The 12,144-nt window shown below is 41.0% G+C and overlaps 1 protein-coding gene across 1 annotated transcript in view; it reads right to left on the reverse strand.

Annotated features, from left to right (window-relative positions):
- Positions 1 to 1,912: 1,912 nt before the first annotated feature.
- The window catches only part of GRIK4 (glutamate ionotropic receptor kainate type subunit 4), a 451,038-nt gene continuing 440,806 nt past the window's right edge, over positions 1,913 to 12,144 (reverse strand). The window contains exons 20-21 of the mRNA XM_011383591.2: positions 5,649 to 5,767; positions 1,913 to 2,439 (exon numbers count right to left, since the gene is read on the reverse strand). Of these exons, the coding sequence (XP_011381893.1) occupies positions 2,083 to 2,439; positions 5,649 to 5,767 (476 nt within the window). The 3' untranslated portion in view covers positions 1,913 to 2,082. The remainder of the gene's footprint in view (positions 2,440 to 5,648; positions 5,768 to 12,144) is intronic.

Below are 12,144 nucleotides of genomic sequence, written 5' to 3' on the forward strand. Positions count from 1 at the left end.
CTGTGGGTTGGAGTAGTGTGGCACCATTGGGATCTGTGGTCAGTAGGCCTCCAGGTGCCCTTCTCACCAAATCTGTTTCTCCACAAGGATTGAGGCAAGGTTTAAAAAATACTCATGCCCTGCACAGCTGGCTGTCATTAGCAGTTAAAGAGGAAAAAAAAAAATTGAGAGGTCAGCCTAGGACAAAACTGGCATCTGATATAGGAATAATCAGGGTACCATTTGACCTCCAGAATGGTAGCTCTAATTGTCTTGGCATGAAGAGGATGTTGACCTACCTACACAGCAAAACCATAGAATTAAGCTCATCGTCTTCCAAAGATGTCTTTATTTTAGTACATTCAGAACAGAAACAATGCGAGGACAATTTGATTCAAGATGGTGGTGGAGGTGGTGGTAGCAGCTGTTTATTTATCGCTCACTGTGATTTTTTTTAAGTTTACAATCAGAAATTGCATAGAATTTGTTTTCTATCTGAAAATGAAAACTTTGCATGAAGCTTCCAATTGGCAAAGGCAATCAAAGGTCAAACAGCTGTTGAAAACTTTGCCTCTTTCATCAGATGAGTGCCCTGGACCCTGCAAACATCTGACAAACAGAGTGGTGACTATTAGCCATCTGAGAGCCTTGAAAGCATCTATAACTCTGATTTTGTGAATGGAAGAGAAGTTCAGTGCTTTACTAAAGTCACAGAATGGGGCTACTACCCAAGTTGAGGTTAGGACTCAAGACTTCCTAGTTTCTAGGCCTGTGTATTGGCTAGGAGACGCCCCTCTCTCCCAGGAACATGGCAAATTCTTGATTCATTAAGGTCTTGCCATTTAATAAGCACACACACACACACACACACACACACACACACACACACTTGCACCCAGGTCTCATGACTGGTAGCAAGAAATAACCCAATCCATGATAGCCTTGGGGCCTGCTTCACAGGCAGCTATTGAGTTTGTTTAAAAAGAGATGCAACTGACAAAATGTGTACCCCATACACAGGGTGGCTCCTGCTTCCTCTTCTGTGAACAACACATTCCATCTGAAGCCAAGGCCCTAGTTTGAGAAGTTGTATCTCCCCTCTCTGTTTCTTAGACAAGGGCCCAAATTGTGCACTCTGCTCTCCTGACCTGTCTCTTTTCTTCAGAGATCATATTCAGAAAAGATCAAATCAAACCCAATAATAGGAAAATCGGAAAGAGAAAGAAAAGACATATTAACCCCTGAAACCCCAGGAATTTCAAAGTCTTGAGTAAACTATGAGTTAACTGGTTTTCAGCATTTTAAAAATTACTTTAATGGACTTTTATTTGAGACTCTCAACCTTATTCTTCCCAAGACCCTCTCCTACACTCATGCCCCCAGTCACCACACAGAAAAAAGAGTTCAGCACCTGAAATCTGATGCATTGGCCGCTCATGTCCCAAAATTTAGGAAAAAGAATCAGGTATTATTTAGACTTCCATTCCCTAACCCAGCCTCTCCCTCCAAATAAACAAAATAAATGAATAGAATTGAGAAGACTACAAAGAAGAAAAGGGGGGAAGGAAAGAAAGGGGGAAACAAAAGAAAAAAATTAACAAAAACATATAAATCCAGAAAAGAAAAACTTCCCTGTTGAGTTTATTATTATTATTAATTATTATTATTATTAATTATTATTATTTTTTCCTGTAAGAACTAGACCCAGGGTACAATGGCCCCCTCCTAAGGGGAAATTCCACCGATGATTCTACCAATTTATTGGTCCTGTCTGGGCAGGGACCCCACTCCAGATTCTATCATTTTGGCCGGAGGGAAAAGCCCACTGAAGATGGGTCCTTGTGGTTTTGTGGTCGGAAGGGAGAATGTCCCTTCCCCACTCGGGTGCAACGGCCCTGGGTGGACCCAGTTTCCGGACCAGGGCGCTGTCTCTGGCTGGGGGCGTCAGCTCTTTGATCCTTTTGTAAAATTCCTGGATCCAAAATCCGGAGAGAAGTGTGGACTCCGTACGATTCCGGGGTCTGGACAGACAGCAGCGCCCTCCCAGCCCTCCCGGCCCTGCCGCCTCCCCATCTAGCCTCAGAGCATCCTGTCCGGTGAGGGCTACTCAGGCTCGCTGCTGTTGGTGGTTTTTTCCCACTCCAGACTCTCCTCGCTGCGGGCTGGCGACGGCCGCGCCCGCAGGCCCTGAAACCTGCGGCACTCGGGGCAGACCCGGATGTGTGTGCAGCCGCGGGCCACCAGGGCGGCCTCTTGGGCCAGTCTCTGCGCCAGCTGGTCGGGCTCCCCGGCTCCGCACAGCTTGCCGTTGCTGAGCGTCGCTGTGCCCCTGGGTCGTCGCTCCTCCGGGATAGGCGGGCGGAGGGGCGGCACCCCAGCGCTGCGCCGGCGGGAGTGGACACTGTCCTGACACAGTATGATGCTGCGCAGCTCGGTCACCATCTCCTGGCAGACGGACACCTGGAGAAAACGAAGAAGTTACAGCCCAACCTCTTAGAACCAGTCCCCATGGGTCCCCTGCGGGCCTTTTCTGGTGGACGCTTAGGGGGCCGTGTCACAGAATGATATAATCTTGAGTGTAGAGATTATATGAAGGCCTCTCAAATCATCTCCTCACTCCCACCTTCCATTTAATATTCATATGCCCTCTATACCATCATGTTCAACAACTCTGCCAACTGGTTGCCCAGTCTTTGTTTGAACACCTTCAAAGAGCATGGGAAAGAGGCTCTACCATTTTTTCACATTTCTGTTAAATACTGCTTCTATCTACTGAGTTAACCATTCCTTTCCTTGATTATTTTCATCCATTGATACTAGTTAAATTTGGACCCTGAAGCCCACTAAATAAATAACCCCTCTACTGTATGTCATTCTTTCAAGTATTAGAAAAAACTACCGTATCTCCACCAACGTTTTGTTTTTAGGCTACAGATTCTCATTTCTTTTACTCAACCAGTTAGAGCTGAGATGATTCATTCTAATAACTAGAACAAAAGCCCCAGCAACATTACCCCCACACATCCACAATATCCTGATATGAAACCCTTGGGTCCAGCTGTGTTTCAGAATATCTTGGATTTTAGGAAGGTAATACAATAATTACATATCACACCCTATGGAGTCTAGGGCAGATCCTATATTCAAATATATTAATATTTCTGTAGCAAAATGTATGTACCTTCACACTGAGTAAGGTAAAGACCATAAACATTAGTTTTATGCCAATTCAAGTTTTGTTGCCAAATGTATTTGCATCAAACTTATAAAACTTTCCAAGCTTTTTAGGTTTCAGAATTATGGATGAAGAATCATGAACCTGGACTGCTACCACTGCTACTGACACTGCTACAGCTTCTGCTACTATTGTATCCATTTCACAGATGTGGAAATAGAGGCTCAGAGGTTATATATCTTGCTGAAAATTACTTGACTAATAAATACGTGACCCATAATTTGAACCTAAGCTTATCTACTCCAAAGAGCATGCATACTCTGTTTAGTTCTCTACCCTGTGCTAGAAAGGATGCTTTCCCAGATCATGATGGCAGAAGAAGCCCCTGCTCTTTTATGTTCCTTCTTCCAGTCTTCCAGTCCTATTAACTGGCTAATGTAGCTCCTATTCTTCATTTTAGCTATTGGGAGTCCTCACTGAATATTTCAAGGTACCTTCAGACTATAGGTGAGCTCATGGGAGAGTAACCAAATGTGTACAGATCCTCTACTTGAAGCAGGTACAGAAAGGTAATATCGCCTAAAAGAATATAGCCCAAGTTAAGAATTGAGACCTGGATTCTATACAAACTATTGTTTTTAAATAGCAAAGACTCAAAGCAAGTCACATGACTTCTCTTTGCTTCTAATAATGACTATATTAGCTAAAACACACCTTCCTAACTTATTACATGTGAGAAGAATGTAACAACATGTATTTATTGACTATCACCTATGTACTAAGCACATGCTTACAGTGGGAATAAAAAGATAAAATACATAGTTCCTAATTGCACCATAGTGTATAAGTACTCTTTGCACAGGTTACAATGGTGTTGGAAAGGAGGAGGAATAACCAACTCTTCCAGCACAGGGAAGAAGGCAGGGGAGTTAGGGAAGGTCTCACAGGGGAAGGAGCACTGGAACTGGGTCTTTCTTTCTATAAGTAGTAAGTATAAGAAATAAGTAAATAGCACTCATTTAAGGACTGCACAAAGATAGAAAGCCAGTAAAGCTATAGAGAGAAGTAGAAGGGAAACCGAAAGAGTTTGGTGCCAGGCAAGGCAAATGAGAAGAGAGCATCTGAAAAAAAAAAAAATGTCCACTTTGTCAAGGTACACACCGAAGTCCAATAAGGCCGAATGTGTTCTCTTTGGTTTTGTCCATTAATAGGGACAAGAACTTTCAGTGCAGGGGTGGGGTGAAATCCTGGATTGAGGGCTGAATGGGAGGTGAGGAAGTGGAGACTAAAGCAAGCAGATCACATTGGTTTGGGAAAGGAGAGAGAGAGGGCAACAGCAATGGTAATATTGCTATTATTTTAAAATACAGAGTAAACTTGAGTATAATTTTAGATTTTTGGGAGAGAGCAGGCAGAAAAACTAAAGGGGAGAAAGAAGCTAATCCTAGATTAGCTGAGGAAAGATGGATAAAGGCAGAGATAGAAGGGTGACTGGAGCATCTGCTGTACCTACAAGGGTGGCTTTAGCTGTGGGTAAATTTTTAGGTGGGGTTTTTCATTTAGGACTGGTCACTCTTGATTTCTCAGTGATGTGGAAGTTAAAATTAACCTCTATGTATGAAGGAGCAAAGGGGTATGAGGAGCAGATAATGGCATGAGGTCCTGTTGGAAATGAGGAAGAGGCTGAGTGCTGAAGGATCAAAGGACTGGCAGGCAGTGTGGTATTGAGGCCCTATATAAGGCTGGACTCCATAAACATATAGGGCACTGTACACTTGTGCACTGTTAGGAGTTGTTTATCCAGCATCAATTAGTAAAGGAGGTTTTAGGAAGATCCAGAATTGGTAGATGAGATAGAGGCTAATGCATTTTAAAACCAAGGAATGCAATTAGGATGTAAGGATTTCTGCCCCTTTTCTGAGGTAGAATGGAAGTAGAATGGGATAAAGTCATCTTCTCAGACTCTTCAAGTTTCTGTGTGAAACTTTTATTAGCCCAATTTCTAAGCCACAGGTTTGGGAATTAAATTTATTTACAATTCCTGAGAAGAAAGATCTAATGCTTGGGCTCACCTGAATTTGGGATATCTCTAAGCATCTTTACTTGTAAGGAAAAAACATACTTTAAGATGGAAGAACTAAAGGCATTGTTTCCATTAGTAACCTGGTACTTTTGCCTATTTTTCTTTACAATAACATTTTAAATTATAGTTGTATAAGACTTTGTTGTTCATAAAACATTTTTCACATACTTATTTGTTGGGCTGTTTCATAGAAGAATCTGAAACCCAAAAGTTAAATGCCCTTTCTGTGGCTGCATAATTAACAAGTGATAAAACATTGACCCAGATCTTCTGTGCTCAGGTCTGTTCTGTTGGTGCTCCATACTCATGTGGGATTTCACAGGTTGTCTGAAATTACTTTTATAGGTTCATGAGCCTGTAAACTTTGCCCCTTCTGTCAACACTTTAAGTCATACTCTTTCGGAGGTTTACCTCAGTAGCTTCAGCGTGTCGGAGAGTCCATAAAAACTCCAGCATAGCCATAAAAATGGCCACAATTAAGCCACAAATAAGAACCACAAAGATTCCACCAATATTCTCCATTCCTAGTCCTGTAAGAGAAAATTGTGTAAAAGAGCTGGAGACATAATCATTATACCAAAAATGCTACAGGGCACTTAAATGACAAGAACTTGAGTATTGTAGATGTTCTGCACACAAATTCCATGAAGAGATATAACTATTCTTTTGGAAAAGAATGCAGCACAGCCAGAGTAAAAGAAGGGAAGGGGATCTCATAAGTGGAGGAGACTGGTGAAAAGCTTCCAAACAGGTGTTGCGGAGTGGAAGGTGAGGGTCATTTTAGAAAAGGGCACAGAAAAATTTTAATTTAGCCTATGTGGTCATGATACCAAAATACTTGTACATTCTAGCAGTTTCATACATATTTTAGTTAATGTTACTAATATAGATCAATTGTTTTAAACAAATTATGGATAGGAAAAATATGTTTACCTATCTATGTCAACATATTACTAAAATACTAATTTGAAAAATAGATTTCTAGTCCTTCCTCCAGACCTATTGAATCCATATCTCTGGACATGGGGCCCAGGAATCTGTATTTTAAAAAACATTTTACAGGTAACTCTTTTCCAGCCAGGCCTAAAATTAGTTTGCATGTTGATATTTTTGGAAGCATTGTACATGACTGTAAGTTACTTGAAGTCAAGCATAGTTTCCGATTGGATCTTCATTGCCTAGCATGATACTTGGCATATAGTATATGCTCTATAATTATTTGTAGAATAATATGGTTGTTTCATTTCCACAGTGTTAAACCTTGAGTTTAAATGTGATAACTAGGTACTGTTTTTGGTATTTAAGAAACCCACACTATAGGAGAGTGTCATAAACACACAAGCCCACGATTCCATGGGGGCCACAATCATAAATTAAAAAGCATCTTTTATGCAGAAAGATGCCCAGAGAATCACTTATGTCTTGTGTTATTCCAGAATGTTTACGCATTTGAGTGTTCAATCAGTAATACCATTGTGAGACAGACATGCTGCTATGTTAGTGTTAAAGAAAGCCATCTTCACACATTAGTAAGAAATGAGCCATGGTTCCAGAGCAGAAATATGACACCACTTTCTGCACCTTGGAAAGCTGGAAAAGAGCCTTAAATAGGCATATCAAGATGCCTTGGGTTTCCTCTCACAAAGCCTCAAGTGGATGTCTAGTTTTTTGTTTTGGTTTTAAAATAACATAGAACTCTGCAGTGCCTGCCTATAATAATCTGCCACCATAGCTCCAAGGGCTGACATAATGACTGTGCCAAACAGACTATACACTCTGATCTGCAGGTATACGGAGTCAACTCTGGAGTACCTATGTGAATGAGAGCCTCTATTTTATTATTTTAAAACTCAATTCTAAGGGGAGGCATGTAGATTTTAGAGTAGATCTATCTATCTTCGAGGCAGAAGGTGCTTGGGGTTCATTTAAAAACTCGTCCTTTTAACCTGAGACAATTTTGGCAGAAGATTTTTGAACATAGAAATATAAAGATCCTTGGGGCTGAGGAAGACAGCAAGGACACTTAAGAGGGAACGCACCAAGGATCTGGCTGGGGTGTGCAGGCAGATGCTCCAGCCACAGGTTTAAGGGTGGTGAGAACTGGGGTATTGGGATGCGCATCTGAGCATCGAAGATGAACTAGTTTCTCTAGCTGACTCCTGTGGAGAAAGGCCGAATGGATATTCCCAGTGAATGGTAAGTGACCAAGGATGCCCTCCTACTCAGGTAAACAGTTCCCAAATGACTGTTGAGGTACTATATGCCTCTCCTACCACTTTGGCATAGTTCTGCCTGATACAGAAAAAAAAAGACTAGGATCCCTTTGAAGGGCCTCAACCTTCTCTCGTGTTTCTGCAGAGGAGGTGTTCTGCCCCCTCTTCATGTCTTTCTTTGCCTATCTCACTCACCACCTTGACTCTCCTCAATCTTTTCCTCCCCACTGATTCTCTTCCTCAGCACATACATACACATACACACACTTCTTAAAGGAAAAAGTTCTTCTCCCTCTAACTCTGTTTAGTGAACATCCTTTCTCTTTCCTTCTCAAGCTTTTTGAACGTTATCTATATCGCAACTATTTTAAGACATTTTAAAGCCCTTAAAATGCTTATCACCTTACATAAAAGCAAATTGAAGAAATGCACCCACATCTTCTGTTAAATGCATTTTTACATTTTTTGCTGCTGATGTAATTGAAAGGCAAGAAATGGTTAATTTATAAATGGTGTAATTTCGCAGCAATCATTGTGCAAAATGAGAAAAATCTAACCAAAAAATTGTTTCTAAATGTAATGAAGTTTTTATGAATATTAAATTTAAAAATTAAGGAAGTTGAAACAATGTCACATTTTTGGAGATATTTAATTAAACATGTCTTAATTCAATTTTGTAGTTTTCTTTTTGAATTTTGAAACTAATAATTTTCTTCAGACATCAAACATAATTTTGGATGCTGGAAAATCTTTTCGGCCCTAGGTAATTTTGTCTATGGTATCTGAAAGAGTAAATGTTTATGTTCTGAATTCACTTTTGTTTTTCCTATTCACTCCTCATCTCATACAATTTTGTCTTGTACCACTAAAGCTTCCCTCACCATATTCATCACAGAACATTTTATTTCTAAACTATTGGAAAATTTCCAGTCCTGAGCTTAAATGACCTCTTGTAGCACTTGTCATTGTCAACCACATCCCCTTCTTGGCTTTTATAAAATCAATGCTCTCTGCTCTCTTCCAATCTTCTCAATCACCTGTGAGGCACATTCTTTCTTCATTTTCCTGCATTTGATCTCTTGCCTCTCCTCCATGTACTGGGTTATTACCAAATCTTGTTGATTTTATCTTGAAAATACTTTTCAATTTCTTACCCTTATTTCTATCTCTCCTACCACTTCCCTAGTTCAGGCCCCCATTGTCTCTTGCAGTATCCTCCAAAATGACTTCCCTTCTTGTAGCTGTGTCCTCCTCAACTCTACTCTCCACATAGTTGCCTGGGTGATATTTCTGAAATGCAAAATCTAACTGTAACACATCCTTGGTAACACAGAACTGTTTACAGATCCCAGCATACATCATTGTTGCTCCTACTTTCTGTACCTTTACTCCTATTAGCACCTCTGCCTGGAACTATCCTCAATCCCCAGACATACACCTGGCTAACCTCAATCTCTCCTTTAAGATTGAGCTCAGGAGTCACTTTCTCCAGGCCATTTTCTCTGATGTTACCTAACTCTATTATATTGCTTTTGTGTTTCACTGATAATGCATCATGTAGTACTCTAATAACTGCATAAAATAATACATTAATTTAATTTTATATATCTGGATCTCCCCTCCAGACTGTGAATTCCACGAGGAAAATCCATATTTTGTTCAACTCTGTAACTCCACAATCACGGTGCCTGGACTATAATAAGAGCCCAATAAATGTTTGTTAAAAGAATGAGCAGAAAGAAAGGATAAAGACATACCAGATGTAGAAGCATGAATTATCATAAGCTTTGGATCCATACTGTGATATGTAGTCATTTCTAATTAAATTTTGTTTGAAATAATAGTAAAGTGTGACAGCCCTTGTTGAGTGCTGGCTATGGAGGCAGATGGCTCAGACTGTATGTACTTGAGTAGCTGGCCAAAGTAGGAGTAACATTGACTGGACAACACACAATGTGGCAGGTGTGAGGACACGGGAGAGGGTTATAAGCAGACAGGTGATCTGTGCTGGTATAATTTTGATTAGATTAGGGAAAGCTTCCTGGAGGACTTGAAGTTTTAAAGTTTCAACAGGATGCTGCTGGAAACCATGAGTCACTGAAACACCCTATAGTCTTTCTTTCCCAGCTTGTTAAGCATGGGTGTTGGCTCCGGCATGCTGATTCTTGGCTGAGTAGTGTCCTCATTTTAGGAGCAAGCCTTTTATACCCCTCATGCCTTTAGGAACTTACTGGATAGTGGAAGCACGAATAGATTGCTGGCAGAGTCAGAGCTGAGAAACAGATGGCATGAGGAATGGGAAGCAAGTGTAAAGAGAGTGCAGCATTTCTGTTTAACACTGTCATCAGTCATTCTCCTAGAAGTCAAATGCCTTCCACAGCACACAACAGAGCAGCCTTCGATGTGGACTCCCTCCAGCCCGACCACAGGCCCTCACTGCACTCACATATGCTTCAGCACCTATAAGAGGGGAGCCATCTAATCACACTTTCCCTTCCCTTATTCAGAAATCATCTAAACAGATGGCTCTCAAACTGGGATTTTCTCCCGACACTTGAGTCTCTGAGCTTCAGCTATGCTCCAGACACAAAACTGTATTAATTGAAACAGAATTGAACTCTCCCTGCAAACTCATGGTTAGTTAAATACTTTGGTGTCATACACAGGTTGCCCACAAATGATAGTTAACAAATGAAAATGAATAACTTTGTTTCTAAAACTGCAGAGGGGAATGGCAGCCTGGAAAGTAGTACCTTTGAGTAGATTTTAATCTCCACCTACCCATCTCCACTACCTGCAGTTCTGACTGGTGAATAATCACCTCTTGGATTCAGGAGCACATATGTCTCAGGCCTTAAAATCCTTGCATATTGCCAGGTAGTACTGTGGAAATTTTTGACTGAGATATAGGAAAGTTCTTTTTGAACAAGGAAGAGGTAGCTGTAGCCTGGAAGGCAGAGACAGAGGCCACAATAGCCACTGAGGCAGGTGAACAGAGAGGAAAGATGGTGCCACAATCTCATCAAGGAGTTTCCACAAACTGAGACTATGCTAGGTGCCAAAACACTGTGCAATGTTCACCACTGGAAACATTTGACAAGAACATGAATGTTTTGACCAATCTGACTTTCAAGCACTTTCTATTTCGAAGTCACATTCACCTACATCGTGTAACTATGTTAAGTGGTCCTGAAGGAGGGCTTGGTTGGGACCCCTGTAGTAGCCTTCTCAGCATCCCAGCTTCACTTTTCTTTGCCCTATAGCTTAACAATAGATTGTCCACAGTGGCTTGACCCAGAGCTTGGACCATCCCCTGCCATACAAAGAAACTTACAATCCTTCTGGTCTAGCATTCTTTCCAGACTACTCCCATCTTTGTTCCTGGGTTGCTAACACCACCAGAGGACCATGTTGCCAGAGGAACGGCTCTATGAAGCACAACAGAACGCCTCCCCGCCCTGTAACTATCATGTAACTCCTGGAATAATGCCCAGATTTTCTCCTAAAGTCCCTAAGCTAGACTGAGAAGGCAAGGCAGTTTTGGAAGGTGTTAACCTGCTGCCTTCTCAGATCACTGGTGTTCTGACAATAAACGCTTATTCTAAATATCCCAACTCCTGTGTTGGTCTATTGGCTGAGCCCAGACTCAGTTGCCCTCCAGTTTTAGTCCCATCGCCACAGACTTATTTGTTGTAAATAGCAACTTCACAAGCCTATGTGTGAGCTGACCTGTATGGTCTTCCTAGGAAATATAAAGTAACTCATCATATCATGTTTGTCCTGCTGAGAACTATGAAATAGTAAGCTTGCCATTTCTTCTTTCATTCACTGTGACATCTGTTGATCTAGCAGATTCTGGAGACAGTGATGGAGAGGAATAGGAAAGGAACACAAAATAAAAGAGGGATGGAAGAGGCATTTGATAAATTTTGCAATTTATCAAAACAAGTTATGGGAGAGGCACTTTATAATTTATCAAAATATGAGCTCAAGCACTTCATTTTTTAAAACATTTCCTATCTCATTCAATTATCATTAAAACTCTGTAAAGAAGGACTATCATCTGAATTTTACAGTTAAAGAAATGAAAATTCAGAGAACTTAAGTAAGTTGCCCAACTTTTCACACCTAAGATGTGAAATCTAGATATATCTGACTTCCTGGCTAATGCTCTTTATAAAAATCAAGCTCACCTTTTATGAGTGTTTACTATGAACAAAGTTATCATGCTAAACATTTTAATTCAATCCTATTAGTTGCCTTGTGAAATCAGCTCTACTCTTACCCCCATACTGACAGAAACTCAGGTCTTAGAGTCAGGTAACTTGCTCAGAGTCCTATGGCTGGTGAGGGGAAGTGCCAGATTCAAACTGAAGCCAGAGCCTGATCCCTGATCCGTACCCCACACCACCTCTTCCAGAAGCTTGGGTCCCTCAAGCATGACTGCAGAATTCAACTTGGCACTCTGATGACTGAATTCATTCCTGGGACACCCCCATTCCCAGAGTAACTGGGAAGAGGGACCTAAGCATGGGGCTATTAGTTCCACTGATAAATCTCCTTTCTCTCTTTGAGAACATTACATAAAATGTTTAAATCATGATTTATTGACTTAATCTTGTCTCAGTTTCCAAACAAAGTCTGGCCACTGTTTTAATTGTTGGCCTTTGATGCAGGCACACTGGTCACTATTT

Source organism: Pteropus vampyrus, unplaced genomic scaffold (genome assembly GCF_000151845.1).
Source record: "Pteropus vampyrus isolate Shadow unplaced genomic scaffold, Pvam_2.0 Scaffold528, whole genome shotgun sequence".
In the NCBI taxonomy this organism is placed as follows: Eukaryota; Metazoa; Chordata; class Mammalia; order Chiroptera; family Pteropodidae; genus Pteropus; species Pteropus vampyrus.